Here is a 25,969-nt window from a genome sequence, read left to right as displayed (position 1 = left end):
TCACCCTCTTTCCATGGATGCAGGTGGCATGGAGGCACAGTGGTTAACGTGAGTGCCTCACAGCACCAGGGACCCGGGTTCGTTTCGGGCCTTGGGTGACTATGTGTATGGAATGTGGGTGGGACCTGGGTAAGATACTCTGGTAGACAGTCGGTGTAGACTTGATGGGCCGAATGGCCTCCTTCAGTGCCATAAGGGTTCTATGCAGAAGCACCACATCCTGTGGCAGTGGGAATTGCCAGCACATCAGCTTTTGGTCCCATCTCTGCTGCGCAATGAAAATTCAGTCTGCCAGCTCAGCTTCTCTCTTCCCAGACACTGCCAGACTTGCTGAGTTTTCCAAGTATTTCCGGTTTTTATTTCCAATTTACAACATCCGCAGTATTTTGCTTTTGAGTCTTATTCTGCGTCAGTTATGACTCCAGACAGGCCGTAACTTACCACCCTGCCAACCACAGGAATTGGAGCAGGCAAGGGGTGGACAATAGAAAGGGCCATTGACCTCGGGTCGGATTTTACAGTTTCGGGATGAGCGAGGCCATAAAATCCCACCTGGAGCGTTTTCTCCTTAATCTCTGTCAAGTTCAGATTTGCTAGGACTCCTTGGTGCCACAGACAGCTAAATGCTACTTGAATCTAGGGCATTTACTTCCACTGTACCTCTGCAATTCAGGTCCTGTGTCCATGAGCTTATTTGTATCTGTGTAACAGTGAAATCCCCTGTGATTAAACGCTACAGTGCGCTTGATGTTCGAACTCGTGTCCAGTAATTTATATCCATGTTACACAATTAATTTTATGTTGAATTGAATCAGCTAACAGGAAAGTGGTAATATAGAGCTACAGAATCTGAAATTAAAGCAGTTATGTTGTTACCACTGAGACCCACTCAATCTGATTACAATTCATGTTGGGTAAAACACAAGAGTGACTCAATTATGTTGTACAATATTAGCATATGAATACCTAACCTCTTTGTATGGAGCTCACCCACTATTATAATGTTTTTGTTTGATTAACACTTTGCTTATAGCACTAGGTATGGCATTATTGATTAATGTTTTCTGTATTTACATATATCACATACAGCACATCCGTGCCCCAAAAAGAAACTGACAATTCTGACAAGTTCTGGTTTAACATAAAGAAACTGGCTGTTTCCACATTATTCCTTCAAAATGATTCAATCTGTGCAAAGCGAAGGTTGATAGAGCTTGATTTTTTTTGACAAGAATGGCTAGCTTAAAAAAAAACTGCTTGTTGGAAAAAGGAGAAGTGGCTTTTACATGGATGCTTCTGCAATCTGGTTGTTGCTGTATAAAGAATCCCACTCACGTGTAGATATGGCTTTCTTATCACTGTCATCAGAGAAGCACATTAAATTTAAATGATAATGACACCCGGAAAGATAATTTCTGCTCTAAGTATAGAAAAAAACATGTCTTTACTACACATAGCACATACAGGAAATCTTCACACCTTATGGTTCTTTGCACAGCTATAGGGTATAGATGTAGGCTATATTACAAAGTAGCGATTGTATTTGATTAACTGGACCTCAAATCTCAAACTCAACTCTATTTCAGCATATTTCAGTTTCAGAGGAAATCATCCAGCCTCTTGCTAACTTGGAAATGTTCCCAATGTGGAGCTGATACACATGCACAAGTGTGTCCGTATAAACCAGCTTTTGTCATTGCACTGGGCATCCTGATGTTGATACCATTTGGAAGTTGGTTTAGCTCAGTTGGCTGGACAGCTGGTTAGTGATGCAGAGCAATATCCAACAGTGTAGGTTCAAATCCTGTAACGGCAGTGATTATTCATGAAGGCCCTCCTTCTCAACCTTAGCCCTCACCTGAGCTGTGTTGATTCTCAGGTTAAATCACCACTAGTCAGCTCTTCGCTTTGAGGCCTATGGTCATCTGGGACTATGGCGAGTTTACCTGTTGTGACCATTAGCACTGTTTTTTTCTTAACAGTCAAAAACTCCAGTGCTAACATACTGAATTCACCGCACAAAATAAGGCATAGCAATAGGATTTTAAAAATCTTTAGAGAAATAGTCTGCAGCGATTAATAGCACAAAGCTTGTAGCTGGTTATGTGAAGCAGTAAACTGATCACTCAGTTGGATTTCATTGATGTATTTTTCACTAAAGTGAAACGATTGTTCACTCTCATGGAAAAATATTTTTTAACTCAATGTAAGCAATTTCTCGTGCAACAGAGCATTCCATTGAATACATACAGGCGCCTGTAATTATGGTTCTTGTAGCATAATCTGGAATGACATTAGTCTCACTTTGTTGATACAGTTGCACAAATGGAAGGATTGCATCCAGCTGCCTGTCTTGTGATGGATACTGTTACAATGGTGGCACTTGCCAGCTGGGCCCACACTCTGAAATGCCCACGTGTGTGTAAGTGTATACTCTGTACTTTAAACTTACCGTAGAACTAATCCTTTCGAGCACCCGTATACCTTAGGATGAGTTTAATATGTTGACAAATGTCCATTTAATTTTTAATTTGAGGAAACATAGATGTATTTCCGAACAATGGCAATGGAGTAGTTTTGTTCTAATACTTAAATAGGTTATAACTCAACACAGAGGAAATGTCATAATCAGCAGTACTGGACAAGCTCCACAAATTTGCCTAAATAACCAAAGCCAGCAAATCTATTGTCCAGTCAATTAGAGCTTCACCAAAGTTCATGGGATCAAAGAGCTTTTCTTTTCACTTACATGTTAAAAGCAGACACCTTAGATGTAGGGTAGTGGTTGACCCTGAGGAGAGGATTCGATGCCAAATCCACTGGAATAAAGGCTATCAGGCATTTCCATTTGCCCCTTTTTAAGAGAGTTGTTGTAAACATTGCTTTAAGTTTGACTTTTCTTCTGCATGTGAGCCCAGAGTACCAGCCTGCATAAGGCACTCCTTATAATATTGGGTGGATCAGATGAAACTCCACCACCCATGCACTGAGGCCCTCTGAAAGCTGGCAAACCCCACAAAAGGCAGGTCCCATTTTATAGCAATTGCTTTTGCTTGGGTCAGGAATGCCATTCTGGAAGTTCGCTGCAGGGTCAGGATATCACGGATCCAGATTCCAGCATAATCTGTGCCCCATTAATTCCAATAGAAAATATAATTCATAACACAATATCACCAAATGCCAGAAAATGCCATTTGATGCAACAGATATAATTTTTTTCATTGAACTATACTCTGTTGACTCAACTCTTCACTATTTTCTCCAACCCATTCTCTCTCTAACCAGTAAGAAGTCTCACAACACCAGCTTAAAATTCAACAGGTTTGTTTGGAATCACAAACTTTTGGAGCACTGCTCTTTCATCAGGCGAATGATTGGGACTCACCTGATGAAGGAGCAGTGCTCTGAAAGTTTGTAATTCCAAATAAACCTGTTGGACTTTAATGTGGTGTTGTGAGACTTCTTACTATGCCCACCCCAGTCCAATGCTGACATCTCCAAATCATGGTTTTCTAACAATATCTTGAATCAGTCCATGTTATTCTTTTCAGTGGTCTTCCCTACTAATCTTCCCCTTGCCCGAAGTTCCTAATTGTTAGCAATGTGTGTTAATTGTTAACTTTTTGTTCTTTTGCTCTTTGAGCTTTTTACCGCAATGAATAATTTGACTACATCAACTGTACCAATCCCTTCATGTTGGTGAAAACTTAAAACTGGGCCACTTCAATGTCTTCATGCAGAGCTTTCTTAATCAATTTTAAAAACAAACTTCAATTTTGATAGCTGGGATCACCTTGGCTGTTTCTTTTGTGACCTTTGAAAGCCACCAATAAGTATCCTTCCAACCAAAAGAGAAAACACTGGAAAACCACAGCAGGCCTGGCAGCATCTGTAAGGAGAGAAAAGAGCTGATGTTTCGAGTCCAGCATAGAAAATGGGAGCTATTTAAACTGCAGGATGAGAGAATGAAAGGTGCATCCTAGCCTCAGAAACGAGAAGACTGATAACAGAGAGAATAAAAGATGTGAATGGCCAAATGGCAGAAAAGCTATAAGCTATGACAGATGGAAATGTTGGGGGTGGGGGAGGAGGAGGTGGGTTGCAGGGGGTGGGGTGTGTAGAATGTAGAAAAGGGGAAGTGGGGGGGAAAGGTCAGGGAAGGGGGATGAAGTAGGGGGAAAGGGTGAGGGGAAGGAAAATGAAGAAAGACAATAAAGAAGTAAAAAATAGAGAACAGTAAAAAATAAAATAGAATTAAAACAGAAGGGGCAGAGCAAATCATCCGAAGTTGTTGAATTTGATGTTGAGGCTGGAAGGCCGTAAAGTGCCTAGCTGGAAGATGAGATGCTGTTCCTCCAGTTTGTGTTGAGCTTCACTGGAACATTGCAGCAAGCCAAGGACAGACAGCTGGGCATGAGAGCAGGATCAGGTGTTAAAATGGCAAACAACCTGAAAGTCAGGGTCCTGATTGTGCACAGACTGAAGGTGCTCAGCAAACCAATCACCCAGTCTACACTTGATCTCTCCAATATAGAGGAGACCACGTTAGGAGCGATGAAAGCAATACACCAAATTGAAAGAGGTAAAAGTGAAACGCTGCTTAACCTGGAATGAGTGTTTTGGACCTTGGAAGGTGAGCATAGAAGGGATAGAGGGGCAGGTGTTACACCTTAGCATAGCAGAGGTAATGGGGGAGGTGTTACGATCCTGCTCCCATGCCCGGCTGTCTGTCCTTGGCTTGCTGCACTGTTCCAGTGAAACTCAATGTAAACTGGAGGAACAGCACCTTATCTTCCGCTAGGCACGTTACAGCCTTCCGGTCTCAACATCGAATTCAACAGCTTCAGATGATTTGCTGTACCCCGCCTCAGTCCCCTTTGTTTTCACTCTATTTTATTTAATTTTTTACTGTTTTCTACCTTTTATTTCTTTATTGTCTTCCTTCATTTTTCTTCCCCCCCATCTTTCCCCCTACTTCATCCCCCTTCCCTTATCTTTTCTCCCCTCCCACCACTTCCCCATTTCTACATTCTATCTCAGTCCCATTCCCCTTTCCCCCAACATCTTCATCTGTCACAGCTTATGCTCTCATTTTAGCTTCTCTGCTGTTTGGCCATTCACACCTTTCATCCTGTCTGTGGACAGCAGTCTTTTCCCTTGGTTTCTGTGGCTATGAATTATCTTTCATTCCCTCACCCTGCAGTATAAATATCCCCCATTTTCTATGCCTTTTAGCTTTGACAAAGGGTCATCTGGACTTGAAACATCAGCTCTTATCCCTCCTTACAGATGCTGCCAGACCTGCTGAGATTTTCCAGCGTTTTCTCGTTTGGTTTCAGATTCCAGCATCTACAGTAATTTGCTTTTATTAATAAATATCTTTCTTGTGATTGGGGAATTAGAATGACACAAATTGCTACAAATGAGTTTTTATCAATTTAGTTTACAGTAACCCAATCATCTCTTTTGGTTTGAAATTTCATATAATTCACAGTTGGGGTTATTTATCATTTCTCATTAACTTCATTCATCTACACCGCTCTTTTATGTCATGCTAAGTGTTAAAAATGAATACAAGATTTCTGTATTTTACATACACACATTTGAGTAATTGTATGTTAACTCTTTCTCACGTGGACACATTTTCTCATCAGTTTTGCTCTTATAACCCTAATGTACATCAGCATCTTATGGCGTTCCTTTGTTTTCATGAATTATTTGTGGCTAAAAGTCCAATACTTCTAACATAGAAGAAAAGTTGACATCCCAATCATTGACCTAAAACAACAGTTTGACATGTCAAGTGACCATCTGGATGCCATTGGTGCGTGTGCAATTCAGTTTTAACTTTATAAAACCCAAAGTTTTAAAGGCTTTTTTTTATTATTATTCATTCATGGAACATGGGCTTCACTGGCTTGCCAGCATTTATTGCCCATCCCTACTTGCCCTTGGAGGGTATTTGAGAGTCACTCACATTATTGGATCTCATTCAATGAGCCCAATGCTAATTCAGATGGCTCTTGCATCTTTTGTTACTAAGTACTAGTACTCATTATGTACTTGTGCATTAGTACTAGTCGACATCTTTATGGAAATAATTACAATCACTCAGTGCTTGAGAAGCAGAACATTGCTCTCATCATTTTGTCTTAATGCCTTTCACAAGGGACATAACTGCGCCAAAGCATGGGAATTTCACATTATGTAAATTATGTCATTACATTGTAGATAGCTTCATAATGCTGTAAATAAAAATACAATAATGAAGTTATCTAACTTATTAGATTGAGATATTGATTCCCCTTTCAGCCAAATCATGTTCATTTGAAAAACCTTTTGTGCCATTATCGTCATCTTATTCTCTCACTGTTAATAGTTTCCCATTTGCAACCCCTAGCACAGTAAATTAAGATTTGTGTCTCCTTCCTGTGATTTTTAGCACATTATTTAGGCAGAGTGTCAGACATAAAGGAATTAAGTGCTAACTCACACTACTAGTCAGTGCTGAAGGATATTAACATTTCTACTCAACAAAACAATAAAGCACACAGTAAATGAGAGAAAGGGATGAGTTACAAGGCCGCCATAGCTGAATAGGGCTGGAGTTTGCATTCATAAAGCGTAAGAGCTATAGTTCATTGTTCTCTTTACATTGCAGAGCTGCTGCCAGTGGAATTAATGCTTTCCTGATGCCTCTAATTATATCTTCTCTATGTACAGCACAAGGTGGAATCCATTGCATCAGTATTAACACAGGAGCAAAAGTGCATGTACATTGTGATGCATATATAACTAATTTCCATTTTGGCTATAACTTCCCCTTGATTCAGGGCTAAATCTACCTGTGGGCATAAAAATGGCATTTTGAACCCATTATTTTCAATTCTTTCAATTTGAAATAGTTCTTTGTGGCTATATATTGCAGTGTTTCTGCTAAAGTCAGAGCTGTAAACAGTAGCAGCTTTATAACTGAAATTAATTTTCTTTTGGAATGTCTGAAATCTGACTATATTGTTTATTAGTTATGAATATGTAATCCCATGGACAATCATCAAATATGAGTTCATGTCTATCATGGGTAACATTCTCACTATGTCTGTGTAGTTTCCTCCAAGTGCTCCTCTTTCCTCCCACAATCCAAAGATATGCAGGTTAGGTGGATTGGCCATGATAAATTGCCCCTTAGTGTTAGGGGGGTTAGCAGGGTAAATACGTGGAATCACAGGGTTAGGGCCTGGGTGAGCCTGATGTCTCTAAGGCTCAATGGGCCGAATGGCCTTCGTCTGCACTGTGGGGATTCTATGATTCCCAACACAATGAGTTCCAATTATAGAATCACACAAGTGTCACAGCGCAGAAGGATACCTTTGGCCCATCAAGTCTGAACCGGCTTTTCAAATGAGAGTTATGACTTTGTGCCATTTTCCTTCCTTTTTCCCGCACCCCTGCACATTGTTTCTATTTAAATAATGATCTAATACCCTCTTGAATGCTTTGATTGAACCTGCCTCCACTTGCACTTCCAGGCAGTGTATTCCAAACCAAAACAACTCAGTGTGAAAAGTTTTTCCTCACATCACTTTTGCTTTTGTCACAAATCACTTCCAATCTGTGCCCTCTTGTTCTCATTCCTTTTACAAGTGGGAACAGTTTCCCTTAACTACTCTGTCCTGCCCCCACATGATTTTGAACACCTCAATCAAATCTCTGCATAGCTTCTTTTCTCCAAGGAGAATAATCTTCTACCTTTTAATCTGTCCTCATAACTGAAGTTTCTCATCCCTGGAACCATTCTTGTAAACCTCTTCCTCATTATCTGCAATGCATTTAAATCCTTCTTATAGTATTGCACCCCAAACGGTACATGATACTATAGCTGAAGTCCAACTCGTGTCTTGCTTAAATTTGGTATCACCTCCTTGTTCTTGTACTCTGTCCCCGAAATAAAGCCCAAAATAGTATACGCTTTAATAACTGCTCTCACCACCTGCTCTGCTACATTCAATGATCTATGCACAAATACAAATAGGTCCCTCTGCTCCTACACCCCTTGCGAATTGCACTCCTTATTTCATATTGTTTGTCCATGTTTGTTCTACCAAAATGCAACACCTCACACTTCTCTGCATTGAATGTCATCTGCCCACTCCACCAATGTGTCCCTGCCCTTTTGACGTTCTACATTGTCCTCCTCACAGTCTACAGTGCTTCGAAGTGTTGTGTCATCCACAAACTTTAAAACTGTCCCCTGCACTCCAAGGATCTTTAATAAACATCAGGGAAAGCAATGATCTCAATACCAACCCTTGGGAAACATCGCTAAAAACCTTACTCCAGCCTGAAAAATATCTATTAACCATTACTTGCTATTGCCTATTACACAGCCAATTTTATATTGACATTGCTACATCCATTTTATTCCATGAACTGTAATTTTTCTCACAAGTCTGTTGTGTGCCATTGTATCGAATGCCTTTTGAAAGTCCATGCACATACTCCATGGACCATTTCTATTACCTCTTCAAAAACCTCCAGCAAGTTAGTTCAGCACAATTTCCCCTTTAGAAATTTATGCTAGCAAGTCCTGATTAACCCGATTTTACTACATAATCACTAACTCTATCCCAAATAATTGTTTCTAGAAGCGTCCCCATCACTGAAGTTAAATTAATTGATCTATAATTGGGGGGATTTATCCCTACAACTCTTTTTCTGAACAGGGATGTTGGGGGCGTCCCAACAAATTCTACGTGCTGAATTCATGTGAAAACTGGAGTAACTTCCGCCGATTTTTTTTAGTGTGATTTTCAGAATGAGTCTCTCACACTCTGAGCACCACAGAGTGCCCAAGCGAGATTCACTCTAAAAATCACACTGGAAAGGCTAGCAGCATAGCACTGAGCAGGAGACTGTACATGCGTCAATCTGTGAGCGTGGAGATTGGTGCATGCACACTAGCTCTGCACTGCCAGCCTCCTGATCACTGGCTGACCCCATGACCCCTGCATTGCTGCCTTTCTGACCCCAATACACTGATCACCGGACCCCAGACCTCTGCGGGCCAGCCCTGATGTCTCCCCCCCCAATCCCTTGGCCAGCACCGATCTCCGCACCCCCCCCCCCCCTCCCCCAGTACCAACCTCTTCAGCAGTCCAGACCACCCACCACCCCCAGCAATCCCAACCCTCCTACCACACCCCGGCAGGCTGACCCTGCCCCCACCCAGATTGCCTGCCCCAATCACCCTCTTCCCTCCCTTCACTACGATCACTGTGCAGAGTGGCAGCGGGAACTCCCACCCCTGCTCTGGAGGCCCACCTCCCCCTCCCAAAGGCCCCATTCCCTCTGACCCTGCCCCCTTAGCCCTACCCAGTGGGCAGTGCCAAGGTTCCCCTTGGACACTGTCCAGGGTGCACCCCCGCCTTACCACTAACCCCCTGAGTGTCCTCCATGGCCTCTGTTCCTACCAGGGGGCTGGGCCACCAGCTCCCCATGAGTGGGGAGTGGGAGTAAACCCCATTGGCGTGAACCACTCCTGGCAGCTGGAAAATGCTAGTGGGCCCGCAGACTTCAGTCCCGAGCCCACTAACAGGATTTAAGTTGAAATTTAAATATGGAAATAATCTCTGCACCAATTTCCGGTGTGAAGCTGATGACTCCAAAAAACGTGGAGCGGGAGACGCACAAAGGCTGGGCTGCCAGCGGATCACCTGCTAACCGGCCTCCACTGATGTTTCATGGCCTGATGCTCTGCTGGAGTAGCGCTGCAGGCTGGGAGAATACCCCATAATAAAATTCTCAACACTATTCCTCCTTTTACCAGTCTCTTACTATTTGTATGCCTATAAAGGACTTTGGTATTCTCCTTTTCTCATAATCCCATTCGCTTCTCCTGTTCACTTTTTCACCTTCCCTCTGAGCCTCCTGTATTCCTCTTGGTTCACACTCATATTTCCCACCCGACACCTGTCATACACGGACGTTTTCTTCTGTAGCTTAATTTCTATCTTTTTCATCCAGGATCAACTTGCCCCTCAACTCCCACATACATAGAAGAACAACCACCCCACCTCTGCACCCTCCCCACTCCCTTCCTCCCCAGGCAAAAATCAGGCATTTTCTTGGCATGGACCTCATTATGTCACCGGCAGGGGAAGGAAGAACTCACACTGAGATTTTGCCAGTAGAAATCCCATTATGGCCCTCTCGTGAGATTTAGTGGCCATAAAGAGATTTATACACATAGAGAACGAGCCCCATGACTTTCTTCTTTACTCTGACTCCACCTATTAACTTACTACTTGTTCTCTTACCATACTTGTGCTATCTGTTGCTCCCTGCATTTTGTGCATCCTGATATTCTCTGTGTTGTAAATAGAATTGTGGAGCATTAATGCAATGGTAGCAATAAATCATTGACTCAAGTTCTAGAGGAGACTATGTTGTCTAATGATGATTGGTGCTGAAGCAATAGCATACTGAAGGATTAATTAGGATTGAGGTAAACTAAATTGAGGCAAAAAGTAGTACTTGTAAAAATAAATGCTAGGGTTTGGATTATATTTGCAGGTCCCTTGTTGTATATTTTTAAAGCTATGACTGTACTATGTGAGCATTTTACTGAGATTATAATGTAATGATTTCATGATCATTTTCTTTCATTCTGTCCAACCATTGAAAAATTGAACTCATAACAATTAATAAACACGTATTTTAAATTTCTGCCAATTCTGCATTAAACACTCCTCCAATTGAATTAGATTTCAAGTCACCGGGTAGGAATTCCATCCCCTCATTCTGTGACATGTGCTGCGATGACAATGATGGTCCCCTATTGGCCAGCAGCGGGATCTTCCAGTCCCACCACTGTCAATTGGGCTTCCAATTGTTCGCAACCTCTGGGGAACCCAGAGTTGCTGTCAGCAGGGCTGGAAGATCTTGCTGGCGGGAATATCCAGAAAATTCCACCCATTAAAATACATTTCTGTCTGTTCGCACCCAGGGTATACTAACAAACTTAACAAGGGTTTTAATTGAAGTTGTTGAACTTAACGACCTATATCTGTGAAATGTGTTGAAGTGTTCACTTCATTATATGTCACTAGAGCCCCAAAGTCACAAATTATTTACATCTATCTATTAGTTGTCTTGCAATATTAAGGGTGAGGTTCTCTGGCCTCCCTGCGGCATGTTTTGCAGAGATGCATCTTTGCTGGCAGAGGGATCTTCTGGTCCCTCCACTGTCAATGGGATTTCCCATTGAATCCACACGATGCTGCTGGGAGACCCATGGTGGTGGATGCGCCATTGGCGGGACTGAAAGACCCCACCGGCATGAATCTTTTTAACGAGATATCAATTTACTGTGAATAAGGTGGAATTTAACAAACACTAAGGTCAATTATTATAGTTGTTGAATAGCTAAATTCTATTTATCCACGTTGGGTGGTTTTGCATATGAATTGTTTCTGGTTATTATTGTTGTCTTTCTGTGCACTGCAGGGTTTTATGGTTCATTTCTAAATTGCGTAGGTGACTGTCGAATCATTGGTTTTTTTAGCTGTACTTCTGAGGAAGAATTTGCTGTCAAAAAGTACCGTTCATCATTTCAGGATACCTGCGGTGCCAGCTCAGCCAATAAATGACTTTTCAAGTTCAGTTATTATTGTTAGACTGCTGCCAATATATACATAGTGGAGTGTCACAAAAAGCAATGAGATAACTGGTCAGTTAGTGGTTTTTGATGGTGTTGGTTGAGGGATAAATGTTGATGAAACTATCAGAAAACCCTCCTTCAGAAGTTCCATGGGACTTTTTACACAAACTTAATGAAGCAGAAAGGGCATCAGTTTAACATTACACCAGAAAGACGGAATAATCACTACAATTAATACAACTAAAATGACAGAAAGGATGAACCGTATTCAGGTCAAGCTGGAAAGGATTGACAGATTCCCTTCCCTTGATGAAGTGCAGTATATTTTGGGCTTTATAATTTATCTGGATTCTGTGTCTTGAGGAGGCAGGTTGTAATCTCTCATTCCATTGTCCCAACATTTTATTTTTTTGTCCTGCTGGAGGATGAGGGATAGGACAGAGATTATGGTAGAACTGCGGAACTATTCAGCAGCTTTGTTATTGGTGAAAACCCTCCATTAAAATAATGGAGCATATTTCTTCTGGAAGAAAGCTTTCATTACTATCAGAAATGCTGCATTTAATTCACTTCCATCATCAGCACTGGTACTCCAGTCATGACAGGAAGCAGCCACTAATCCCACAGACTGAAAACAGATTGAACATTACAGATAGAAGACAGAAAGGAAGAGAGGGAAAGATAGAAAAAAGAGGACAGTAAAGAGAAAACACATTAAATGGCATCTGGCTATCCTTTTTAAATCTTGAAAAGACAGAACTTGTCATTTTTCATACTATATATATATTTAGCTTGAGTGAATGTGTCAAGACTTTGCTTTGATACTGACATATTCACACTTTCAAAATTGTGCAATTTATCAGGCCTGCTTCTGTTTTTTCTCTTTTTGGGATACTGTAGGTGTAGCTTCACTATATGTTTGTATACATCAGTACATTTTTTCCCATGGTTCTGCTAACTTGAGGTTTCCTCTATTGAACAATGTCAGCTTGTTTGAACATGCTACCATTCACGCCAGCAGGATTTTCCCAACCCGCTGCAGTGAACGGAGATTTGGCTGGTTGCCAAATTCTCCAATTTTGTTACAGCGAAGCATGGTGTGAATGGCCAGTAACATTGCAACTTTCAAGCTTCCTTGCTGTGTAGCGTCACTATTACGTGATGCATGGTAGTAATATCCTATTCACAAAGCTATGTCCCTCATTGGTATCATGTAAGAAGGAAAGAGAAAAAGGATGCAGATTTGTATATTTATTTATTTATATATTTTTTTGACCACCTGGCAACTCAAAGCACTTTACAGCCAATGAAATATATTTGAAATGTAGAATTGCTGTAATTTATGAAATTTGGTATAAATAGATTTATTTTTGCTATTTGCTACTTAGTTCAACACATTTTTGTGTGCATTTAAAAACATAATAGTATGCAGCAAGATGTCAGAACGTAAGGCACATAAATATATAAAATAGCCATAACTTAAGTGCACTAAAACAAGTGGAAAATATATCAAGTTGAAGATTATTGAAACTTATCTATTGGATATGTTTCACCATGAAATGCTTTTCTTTCCATCAGTCCCAACACCGGAATGCGTATAACATTCATGGGTTAGAATGTCTGCAGTTAATAGGATATTTCTATGAATTTTACTGGATTTTGATTAACAAGCAGGACAGAACTCAGGGCAAATAAAATGAAATTTTAAGGCTGGAATTCTTTAATTCCACTGCTGCCAGTGAAAATGGAGGATTTGGCACCCAGCAAAATCTCCATTCACTGCAGTGGAACCAAAGAATCCCAGCTGGGGGGTGTGGTCGGAGAATTCCAGGTTAAAGCTTCTGCGACTTAACACCACTTAAGTCAGAATGATATGATGCCCTGTTACGATTTGATATATACTAGCACTGCTGCGACAGCAACTTACCTCATCCTTTTGAGTTTATTTTTAACTATGTTATTTGGATGGTAAAATCTATTGGAGGAATACTTGGCCCCATCATTATTCAGCAAAAAATTAGCATTAGGGATATGGCCATATGGGGACTTTCTCAGGTGTCCAACATCCAACAACGTACATGCTTCCAAATTGGAATAATCGCTGAGCAGAAACTGATAGCCAGATTCTGCGTGCATTAAGATGGCCTTAACCAGGATCTTGGGTCCATGTCACACTACATGTAATCCCCACCATTTTGCCTGAGCTTGCAAAATCCTACTAACTGTCCTGGCTTGAGAAAATTCACACCCCTTTAACCTGTGATTATCCCTTATCCCTCTCTCCACTCACATTATCTGTACTTGCAAACACTTGATTACATAAAGACTGGCATTCCAATCATTATCTTGCAATTGCATCTCTGTCTATTTATGTCGTGTTTGTGAACCCACTCACTCCACTCACCTGAGGAAGGAGCAGTGTTCCAAAAGCTTGTGATTCCAGATAAACCTGTTGGACTTTAACCTGGAGTTGTGAGAACTTCTTGCTATGTCCAAATTGGACGTCAGCAAGTTCCAATTGCCCAGGTTGTCCATCTGAGTACATAGGATTGCTTGTGCATGCGTGTGAGGACTCTCCTAGGTGTTTGAAGAAATTCTGCATTAACTGAGTGGAGTATGTACCACACAGGCTGCACTAAAACTTATAGGTCTACAGTGGCCTGATGAAAAACTGTGTAAATTTTTGACTAACCGACTTTTCAACTTGTGATACTACAGGCCATCATCAGCCCATACTCTTCTCCCACAGCTAACATTCTTGACGGCCCGACTGGAAAGCTGAACTGGAGGCCAGTTTGGCATCTGCAGCTTACTGGTATTGTGCAGTAATGAATCAGTTCCGATTTCTAGAAAGACACGAGCCAACATTTTCAGGCAGGTTTTCCACGAACGCAACAGCTGTTTTGTGCACTATCCAAGCATCCCAGATAATCAGATTACCAAGACGACAGTCATTTAATTAATTTACACAGTTTACTTTGAATAAAGATCACATGTAAGAACTATACTGATCTCGGCATGATGGCACAGTGGTTAGCACTGCTGCCTCACATCTCCAGGAGCCTGGGTTCGTTTCTGACCTTGGATGGCTGCATGGAATGTGCACTTTCTCCCCAAGTCCGCTTGTGTTTCCTCCGGGTGCTCTGGTTTCCTCCCACCGTCCAAAGATGTATAGGTTAAGGCGATTAGCCAGTCAGCGACAGCCACGTCGCACGACTGAATGGAAAAAAGAATGCCACTAGTCACCAATATCATTGGTGCCAGCAACAACAAATTTTAAGTTGATAGATTTTTTTGTTGTCCAGAAATGTAAAAAAAAGCTTTAGCTTTGTGTCAAAGATAAGGTGAGCGACCATGCCAGTAGGTGAACTCTTGACAAGGCAAAATTCTACAGATACTGGAATCTGAAAAAAACAAGAAAATGCTGAAATATCTCAGCAGATCTGACGGCATCTGTGGAGAGATAATAGAGCCAAGGTTTCAAGATAGGATGACCCTTCATCTGAGCTGAGTTAGGGATGTTTTAATGACAGAAAAAGAGAAAGCCAAATTAATCAAGGGAGTTCAGGCAAGGAGAGGGGCATCAGAATGAATAAAATCATACACACCTTATTTTGATCGATATTTGCAATAAGAAATATAAGAGGGACACTGGAGGGGACAGGATTCAGAAAAAAAGCTTAAAGTTGATGTTACAGGAAGACCAATGAACTTTCACTTTTCAAATTGAAGCCAGTCATTTCCTATCCAGACAGAATCATAGAATCCCTACAGGATAGAAGGAGGCAATTTGGCTCATCGAGTCTGCACCAACCGCAATCCCAACTAGGCCCTATTCCCAATATTTTGTGCCATGGATCTTTCGCTGCTTTAATTTTCTTCCGTTGTTGAAGTTCAAAGGCTTCTTTCATAATTGGGCACGGAAATCTGCAATTCGATTTAAAACAATGGGCGGGATTTTCGGCCCTGTCCATGACAAGTCCCGGTGGGACAGAGAATAGAAAATCTGGCATTCCAGTCAACACCCCATGAACTTTCAGCAACATCAGAAAATCCCAGGCTCAAAGGAGGACAGAAGATTTCGGCCAAGAGGTGTAATATTCAGTCAATGGGCTACTCCATTAGTTTTAATTTTGTGCTTTTAAAAAGTGGAAAACCAAAATTGTCAAACTTAACAATAAAACTTACACATTCCTTTCTTTACCAGATCCCCACTGAGAGTTGTTAAGATGTTCCTCATTACATAACCGTGATTAAACTGATTTATTCAGTAGCCCCTAGACCCACCCTCAACCATCCCTTGAGTAATTTTACAATCCTTCCAAAATTTTCTTCTGTTATTTTTTTCTTTATCTCTGGCACATTTAAATGAAAGAAATGCAACCATGTAGACTGCTCTGTACACTTCACAAAATAAACATTAAGCAATGCCAAAATTTTGGGTATAAATTTTCACTTCTCACATTGGCATTCAAAGAGATACAGTAGAAGAGTCCATGGAGATGAAATAGTTTCAAGGTACAAAACAATGCCAGTTAGATTACAAAGTGTCCGTAAGTTTAAAAAGAGATTTGGCTAATGCTTTTCTTACAGCTTTGGATTTGTCAAAGTTGTGCTGAGTTATAAATCTTTAGATTTTACTTGCATTTTTCACTGAAGAGAAGATAAAGAAATGATAGAGAAGGACTCCCATTGTAATATGAGAAAGAGGTGAATTAAATGATCTCACATGCCCTATAAAATCTGTGGTGCCACATGTCTGCATAGTCAAGATACTCATGTACCACAGGATAATCTGTGTCAGCATTCTTAATTGTGCAATTTTGGTGCGTGGCACGGTGGCACAGTGGCACAGTGGTGAGCACTGCTGTCTTACAGCACCAGGGACCCGGGTTTGATTCCTGGCTTGGGTCACTGTATGTGTGGAGTTTGCACATTCTCCCTGAGTCAGCATGGGTTCCCTCCAGGTGCTTCGCTTTCCTCCCACAGTCCAAAGACATGCAGGTTAGGTGCGTTGGCCATGCTAAATTCTCCCTCAGTGTACCTCAACAGGCGACTAGGGGATTTTCGCAGTAACTTTATTGCAGTGTGTAGGTAAGCCTACTTGTGACTAATAAATTAACTTTGTTGGATTTGTTACATTTGGGTAAGGGGTTCCTTTAAGTAGCATCTGTCCTCCTCACAACTTCAACAATGATGAAACAGATGGGGAAAAAATAGGAAGTAGGAAGTAAATTAATTGAGAATCTTCAGGAATCAAATGGAAACATGGATGAAAAGTTAAGTGATTAAGTGAGGGATAGAGAAAGGCAAACAGTCAAACAGCAACCATAGCAGGATATTATGAGGAAAGATTTTCATTGATTGCTGTTCATAACAAAATAGCAAAGCCAAGCATAAAGATTGCATTTACAATTACACTGCACATACAAACAGCAGAAATCTCCACAGATCATTGTGAGGCTTGGCATGAGTTTATGAAAGTCTGCCCTTGTGTCAAAATGCTCACAAATTCATGTTATTTTTCCTGTTGTAGAATCTAATGGCACCTCAGACATGAATTTTTATTTATCTTTCATTGTAATTTTAGTCCTGTGTGGTATCCATTTACAAATGTTCCTTCCCTTATGATTTATCATTGAACGATGCTATCAGATGAAGTGGGAAAATTTTGCAAGGACTAACAATGGGGATACTGCAGTCCTTTGTACAAAGCTCTATTCTTTACTGCAAGTCTAGATAGTATCAGCAGACTATTTAACTGTGGAGAAATCTCGACAAACTCCAATCTTTCCTCACTTGATGTCCAAACATGCCCACTTTCCACCAGGAATTGTTTAATGGTGATCAGAACTTGACATTGACTTGGAATCCGGATTGACATTTGCCCTCTCAAACTTGAGACTCTGAGGCCAGTCACAACATCTTCTGGACAAATATAATTATTTGTACAAATATCCATGATATTTAAGTTAACCATATCCAAATATGCATGAACCACAGACTCATGCAACAGTAACCTAAAAATGGTTGTTGAAAGGACTGATGAACTTTTCTCTGAAGCAAATTATCTTTCTGTAGCAACAGTGGTCCTCAATTGATTAGAGTTATTAGACTCAGCGAAGTCATCCTTGTTGGTGAAAAACTGGTGCAGCAGGAAAGGGGATCAATAAAATTACATTATAATACAATTCAGCATTTTAATATCACTTATATTCTATAACTCTGCAGATGCACAGTGGGGTTTAAAAGTGATCGATGTGACCAGAAAATGAACCTTTGTGATTACTACTGTCAAAATGGAGGGGTTTGCACTTTAACTGCATTTAATGAGCCTCAGTGCAAGTAGGTTTTGACCTTATGCCAAACACTGTTCTTTGCTGTAAAACATTGAATTCCAGCAGACTCATCATGCATTGGTGGCATGTTTCAATAGCCTTGTAAATTAATTGCTTTTATGCATGGCATGCTGTTGGCCTATATCAGAGCTAATCATCTCCTCAAAGCATTGCTATTTAAACAAACCTGCTGTCGAAACCTTAATGCATGTTCCTAAATGCTGTTCGCTCTTGCTGATATCTGTAGGTGCTCTCTCCTCTGGAGGTTGTAACAGTTGCAGTACATTAATTTTACGTCCTTAATTGGTTCATTTCAGGTGTTCAGATGAATGGTCGGGCACACAGTGTGAAAGGCCAGCTCCCAAGAGCAGCAAAACGGAAAATACAAGAGGGAGTAAGTATTAGAAATTCAAGCCTTACTATAGATATAAGATTCCTATCACCACACATTGGTCTCTGAGCTGATTTGAGCGCCACCTTCAAGGGCAAATGGATTACTAGCCTGGATGAAGACTTTATAATGTTGAGACAATCATGCAGCTCACAAATGTTTGACCTGCATGACAGGGGACAGGATCCTCTGACCTCCCAGCCACATGTTTTTTGGTGGTGGGAGGAGGTACACCACTCGCCGGTGGCGGGACAGTCTGTTCCTACTGCTGTCAATGGGTTTTCCCATTGATTCCATCCCATGCCTCCGGGAAACTCACAGCGAGGATGTGCTGTCAACAGGACTGGAAGACCATACCAACGTGAACAATCAGAGGACTCTGGCCAGGATTTAATCCTTAGGTTTCAACTTGGACATTCCAGCTGGTAGCCTTGAACTCGATCCGATAATATTGATTGTAACCTTCATGAGCAGGCAACAGTTAAAGTAGTATCCCGATCCTCATCATATAATATACCCGATGATCTTCTCTCATTGATTCCTATTGACAGTTATAGCTAAACCTGACCAAGAGCTCAAAAGAATACCACTGCCATGATAATATAGCCAATGCTAAGATCTTTTCTCAGCGAGGTCATGGATTGAAAATACAAATGGAAATATCACATGTCATTCTTTTGGACACAAGGTAATATGAAGAATGCCCAGCAGCACAGCTGAATGTCAGCCTGTTACAAGGATTGCTTTAAAACTGCCATTAGGTGACAGACCAAGGATAAGTCTGTTTTCGGCAATAGAAGTCCTTTAAAGAAAGTGTTTTCATTTTTTTTAAAAAAAGATTGTCTTGTACAGATCCAACCAATCTTTTCTCAATGTGTGTTCTCACAAAGGAAATGCATTGGACAGGCAAATCTGGACCAGATGCAAAGAGGGCAAGATAAGGCCAAAAACAAGATTATATCAGACACAGAGCTTCGTGCTACAGATGATATGGGAGAATACATAAAAGTGCAGGGGTGAGCAGGCATGACAAAATGTCAGCAAGTAAAATCAAGGAAAATCCAAATATATTTTACAATTACATAAACAGCAAAAGGATTAGTAAGAAAAGAGTAAGGCCTTTTAAAGACCAAAAAAGACAGCTCTATGGAGCAAGTAGGATGTGACTTTGATTTATTATAATCACATGTATTGGGATACAATGAAAAGTACTGTTTCTTGTCTGCTATCAGAGTGTACATAGGGAAGAAGGAAAGGAGAGGTTGCAGAATGTAGTGTGACAGTCACAGCTAGGTTGTGGAGAAAGATCAACTTAATATAAGGTAGGTCCATTCAAAAGTCTGATGGCAGCAGGAAAGAAGCTGCTCTTGAGTCGACTGACACATGATCTCAGACTTTTGTACCTTTTTCCCGACAGAAGAAGGTGGGAGAGAGTATGTCCGAGGTGAGTGGGTCCTTGATTATGCTGGTTGCTTTTCTGAGGCAGCGGGAAGTAGTTGGAGTCAATGGATGGGAGATTGGTTTGCATGACAAACTGGGCTACATTCACAACCCTTTGTAGTTTCTTGTGGGTGAGGTTCGTAGTGAATACAGCTCCCTTTAAAAAGGTGCGGGGGAGGAGGGGTGGGGTGATATCATAGTTAAAGGAGAACAAATAAAATATTTTTGATAGAACAATCATTGTCAGAGAGGAAGGATTTGACGCCTTTGAGAGGTAGATAATTCATCAGATATGGTAACGTGCTCTTTGCAAAGGCAAGCTGGTGCTTCATCTTGAGTTGTTTCCTTGGCAGTTTTCGTCAGTGTTGGTTTTCCATTGCCTTCCACTATCAGCGACAGGACGAAAAGACAGGTCCCCAGTCTACCTCTGCCAGAATGAAAATCACTCCCCCATGTTGCCGTTATTCTGAACTACATGCTAGCCATCCAGCCAAATGAGCTACCAAAAATCATCAACTAAAACAGGGTACATGGTACCATCACTGAAAGCCAAAAAAATGTACAAAGTGTAACTTGTGTTTACTTTTAATACTGATCATGGCCCAGTAGTAACTTTATATTTTCTGAATTATTAGTTCAGCCTACCCGTGACATACAGAAGGCAAACCGGGAAGGTTGTTTAAAATATGCAATATTCTGTATTTGCTGTTGTCAAAGGATTGGCCAGCACAATGGGTATTTGTTTATTCCGTCCAAGAGAAAGCACCTCTGTGGGAAACATCTAACTGTATTTGAGGATTTACCATTATATTTGACAGAAGAAATCTGGTCAATTGTGCTGTCCATTTTTGTTCTTCTTTTCCAGGAAATATCACATTTATTGTGCCCCTTGTTATCTTGGTTCTCCTGATTATTGCAGTGGTTGTTGGAATAATCATCTGCAAAAGAAGACAACGGTAAGTGGTTTTGACGGTAATTCATCCTTGAAGCAATACAGTGTAATGAATGTTTGCCTTGCTTGCTGTAAGCATCTGATATAAAATGAACTCAGGCATCTCAATTCATTCTGAATGGATAGAAAAGCACACCTAATTCAGCATAACTTCATATCAAATTGGAAACTCTGCAATCAGGGAGGCTAACAAGTCTGGGAAAGAGAAAAATGCTATGTTGACGGGGTAATTTGTAGAGGCATGTCCAGGTAAAGTCAAAAGATACTTTACATTTGACTTGGGAATTCTTGGGAATGACACCAATAGCACAAAGTAGAACTCTTCTTTAGCAATGTCTCTCACCTTCTTGAGTATAAAAATTTTAACAAAGAAACATTTGAAATACTAATACATAGTTATTATGCTAGGCTGATGCCAATTTGTTATTTTTGTACCTGGTCCAACAAACCTGACGACAGGTTTGAAACCAGGGATTTCTATTCGAACTTAAAGTACTTTGACGCAAATTCTTTAATAGCCAAGAATTCATTTCAACCTGTTTTGATGCCCTATTAGTGTGAAAACTGTACGGAGGCATCCGCTGACAAATGGAGGGATGAATGTGGAAATTGGAAATCCAACGTACAACATGTATGAAGTTAACCGCAGTCACGAAAATTCTGGAGGTTTGCTGGATCCAGATTTCACATTAGATCCAGAAAAGGTATGTGTGTTCTTGCACTGGAACATTGGACACTAATGGAAACCATGAGCCCATTTTGCTGTTCCTCTGCATGCAACTGTGAGAAAGACTAAAAGAAATGTGTGAAGTCATCAATATATCATTACAAATGGAACTTAGGGATTTTCTGCTCCCGATTTTGGGGGAGTTCAGAATGACAGAAGGGGCAGACAATAGAATGGCGGTCCTAAAACGGCTTTTACGCAGCAGGATTTCCCCAATCAATTGCCTCCAGTACCCATCCCCCACTTCAATTTGCATCAATTTAAATGTTATCAGGCCTTTACGCCTGGTAGCCCCCAACGATAAATTTCCTGATGAGCAGAATCTGCTGGAGGCACACAGGTGCATACAGGCCCAGGGCAGAGAGGGTCATGCCTGGGCAGTGCCAGAGCACATTGCCAAAGAGGGCGATTTTCTGTTGGATGTGAAGGGGGAGAGGTCCCTGGAGGAGGTCATGAAGAAGGGCCTCCATGAGAGGATCATGGGGAAGGTCAAGTGGGTGGGGTGTGGGGAAGGAGACTGTCTCAATCTTTTTTAAAATTCAGGGTGCCCTTTAAAAGTGGTGCATCGATTTTTTAACAACCTATTCTGCTGGCTGGACGGGTTCATTCAGAGGCAAGCATTGCCAGCATCATGTCCTGAGACTGATCTCTTCACTTTTATTGGCAAAGGTTTTAAAAATATACTGGGAAAACCCAGCAAACGCTGCTGGCAGGCTATCTTCCGCTTTTTCCGCCTGGGATGACGCTTTGCCAAAAAATGGAGAAGTTCCATCCTTTGTATCATGTCCATCATTTATTGGATGTACTGTTCCGTAACAGTGTTTCCTATAAGTTGGTTGTTTGTAGGTTTTAATGGCCACAGTGGAATGTTTAACTAAGATGGAGATCACTCACAATGCATGCAACTAGCAATCCAATTTGGCTTTGTTCTACAACATTCCCAAGAATCCAGAATCCGGATTCAATATTTAAATATGGATTCCACTGTCCCCAACACCATCTCCACAATATATCCTTATCCTAGTCTGTACAGAAAGAATTTACCGATCTCTAAATTTAAAAATATCTATTTGTTTGGTCAATGCACAAGAGTGTTCATGACTGAAATTTTTTTACACTGAAGTTGAAAATGTTATCGTTCAGTATTTCAATACTCAATATTCAAAATTGGAAGAAGAAGAAACTCGGCATCTGTTAGGTTTTAACGTAATTATTATCAGTGCTGGATCACTTATGGAGAATGTGGCTTCAAGCTGCCTATTGGGAAGATGAAAAGTATCTATTTATATAATTTCTATAAGTGATTGCAACTGTTACCATGAGTCCTCATATTTTTACCTGTTTGATACCAGTTTACAACCGAGATATTTGATAGATATTCTGTTAGAATGTGTGCTGTGATTTTTAATAGACAATACTTATATTTATCTTCATGGAATAGAATATTTCATAGGATAAAAGGGACAGTTGCAACATGGATACAGAATTGGCAGAGTGACAGGAAACAGAGTGTAAGTGGGTAATGGATTTATTCAGGCAGGTGGAAATGTTGTTATGGAGTCCTGAAGGAGGCAGTATTGGGACGCTTGCTTTTCCTCATAAGTATTAATACCCTGAACCATGGTATACGGGGCACCATTTCAAAGTTCGCATTTTATACTGTTAGGAAAACAAAGATAGTTTTAAGGGATTTGCATTGATAGCGATTAAAAATAAGGTATAATTTTAAGTTTGTTTAACTTGATATTTCTGTATCTGGAAGAGTAAAACCTATAGTTAGATTCATGATGGATCAAGATGTTTGCATGGGTGGGGTTTGGTTAAGTTCCAACTGTGTTTCTATTATGCTTGGGGAGGGCTATGACATGAAGAATAAATAGAGGCTGGCAGAAGTAACAGTGCTACTTAGCAACTGGAGGCCTTGAATGGATTGAAACACTTTTTTAGCTGGTTATATTGCAGTTGGAGACAGTACAAGAGCAAGGTGGTTATGTTGAATTTGTATATGACATTAATTCAACTGCCACTGGAGTATTGTTCCAATTCTGGGCACGACATTTTACAAAGGATATAAAGGCTTTGGAAAGAAGGCAGGAAAGATTCAGGAGAATTGTTCCAGGGATGAGGAACTTCAGTTATGAAGATAGGTTGGAGCAGTTAGAACTGTTTTCCTTGGAGAACAGAAGACGGAGCTTTGGTTGAGGTATTCAAAATCATGAGGGCCTGGACAGAGCAGATAGGGAGAAACTTCACATTTGTGAAAGCAGCGAGAATAAGAGGGTGCAGACTTAAAGAAATGCCAAAAGGAAAAAGGCAATGTGAGGAAAATCATTTTCACGTATCAAGTGGTTAAAGTCTGGACTGAGCTTGAGAGTGCAGTAGAGGCAGGTTAAATCGAAGCATTTAAAAGAGAATTAGATTGTTATCTGCAAAGGAAGATTACAGGGAGAAGGGTGGCATGGACAAGTTGGGCCGAAGGGCCTGTTTCCATGCTGTAAACCTCTATGACTCTATGAGAAGGGCACTAAATGAACTGCACCTTCGAAGAACCGTCAAAAGACACAATAGGCTGGATGGCCTCGTCTGCACTGCAACAATTCTGTGCTTCTGTGATTGAAAATAATTCCAATTCTCCGTTGGCATCTTAGCTTATGAAATGCATATATGGCAACGCTAAAGTTGAGTCAACCCACTTCCAGCCCTGATAGTCACAGTAGGTGCATTTAATGAGTTTGAAAGTGACTGAGAATAGAGATACCAAAATCTCATGAAAGATTGATGCAAATGCAGAATCATAGCACAATATTAAATTGATTCCAAAACCATCATATTGCAGACCTTGAGGGGCTGTGGCTGCAGGCATGCATACTTCAATTTTAATGAATAATAAATATAGTGTCCTTTTGTACCAGGAACAAATGCTAGATTAATATTGTCTTGTGAGTTTTGTACACTCAGAATCTCATTTGCTGTGTTCTAAGGATCTACTGACATTCAAAATTCAATAACGTGACCTTTGTCCTTTCTTTATTCGACAGCCGACAAATTACTCAAATCCTGTTTATGCAAAACTGTACTTGGATGCATCAAATTGCCGGAATTCTTTAGTCAGCACAGAGGAAAAGAAAGAATTGCTTCCAAAGAAATTAGAAGATGGCCTGAGGGAGACTGTTGCTTAGATTACCCTTTAGTCTTGTATCTTTTTTAAACACTGTATAAATGTATAAAGAAAGGATTAATTTTTCTATGTAATGACAGTGTTCTGATTATATTTTTTTGCATCAGCACTAAATGTGTTTTTGCGCTGAGGATTCTTGACTGCCCCATTGTCCAATATTTCTGTCTAATGGACTGGGAAAGCCACCTGCACTAAACCACGTAGAACAAAGCTGCTGATTGCATCTCCCATTGTATTTGATCCTGTACTTGGAAGAATTACACAAACCATTTGTTTTTTTTTAATTTTATACCAGTTCTGTTTTTTGGTAGAAGTATGGCACATTTGACAATCTCTGCTGCACCGTTTTCAGCTGAATGGGTAATTTTAATGATTATAAATAATTTTTGTCCCTGTTGGTTTTCCTATTACTAGTTTAGATACCTGTACTCTTGGGGGGAAAATGCCGTAATGTTAAACAGTTTTGGAAGTTGCAGTAGTCATCTATTCAGAAATGAGTAGGGATAAATGTCAAGGTGAATCCTAAATCAAACTCAAATTTCAGGTCTGACTGAACTGCTGGCTTGGTTCTTATTTAACATTTCATTGTTTTTATTTTAGTATGATGATCAATGCTTAATGAGTTGCATTTTTACTATATTCTTGCGTCAGAGATAAGGAGACTTTGATGTGTTTCCACTGTATCTGGCTTGGTTTGAGAAAACTAAATGTTGCATATTCTAGCCAAGCATTTAAACCGACCATGTGAATTCATGTTTTGCGCAAAGAACCTGTTAACTTATATGTATCGGCCCAAAAGTTGCTGTGCCAGGCCACCACATTTTTTTGACTGTTAATTGAATGTGCCTATTTAATGTTGATTATATTTTACCATGGAAGTGTGAGATGTAAATGGTGCTGCACCTTCAGCAGAGCACTGGGTAAACTCCTTAACTGATCAGATTGGACTCTTATGAAATTAGCAACACAAGGATTGAAAAGGAAGATTGGTTTTGAACAGGGAATTAAACACTAGGGAAAAAAAAAACATTGAAATGTGAGACAGAGAAATAGAAAGAGAAAAGTAAACCGAAACCATGTTTTTTTAAAAAATCTCCAACAACTAAAGCCTGAAAGAGTGAGAACTCACACTTAGAATAGTTAGGTTTCAGTGCCAGAGAGGTAGACTGACAATCGTTACCATTTATTACATTGTAAAAAAGTATGTAGACTTGAAATCACTTCATTTAACTTTCTGTGATGCATTTATTTCATATGCAAACAGCTACATGAACTTCATAGCAC

General features: G+C 40.5%; 1 protein-coding gene across 1 annotated transcript in view; it reads left to right on the top strand.

Moving 5' to 3' along the window:
- LOC145350212 (low-density lipoprotein receptor-related protein 1-like) overlaps window positions 1-24,695 on the top strand; it is a 1,564,930-nt gene extending 1,540,235 nt beyond the window's left edge. The window contains exons 85-90 of the mRNA XM_080199274.1: window positions 2,318-2,422; window positions 17,891-18,004; window positions 18,315-18,391; window positions 20,694-20,784; window positions 21,337-21,484; window positions 24,546-24,695. Coding sequence (XP_080055400.1) covers window positions 2,318-2,422; window positions 17,891-18,004; window positions 18,315-18,391; window positions 20,694-20,784; window positions 21,337-21,484; window positions 24,546-24,686 — 676 coding nt within the window. The 3' untranslated portion in view covers window positions 24,687-24,695. The remainder of the gene's footprint in view (window positions 1-2,317; window positions 2,423-17,890; window positions 18,005-18,314; window positions 18,392-20,693; window positions 20,785-21,336; window positions 21,485-24,545) is intronic.
- The last annotated feature ends 1,274 nt before the right edge of the window (window positions 24,696-25,969 follow it).

Source organism: Carcharhinus amblyrhynchos, chromosome 11 (assembly GCF_965287045.1).
Source record: "Carcharhinus amblyrhynchos chromosome 11, sCarAmb.v2.hapA, whole genome shotgun sequence".
In the NCBI taxonomy this organism is placed as follows: domain Eukaryota; kingdom Metazoa; phylum Chordata; class Chondrichthyes; order Carcharhiniformes; family Carcharhinidae; genus Carcharhinus; species Carcharhinus amblyrhynchos.
Note: the sequence above shows the minus strand (reverse complement) of the source record. Positions and strands in the feature narration are given on the sequence as shown.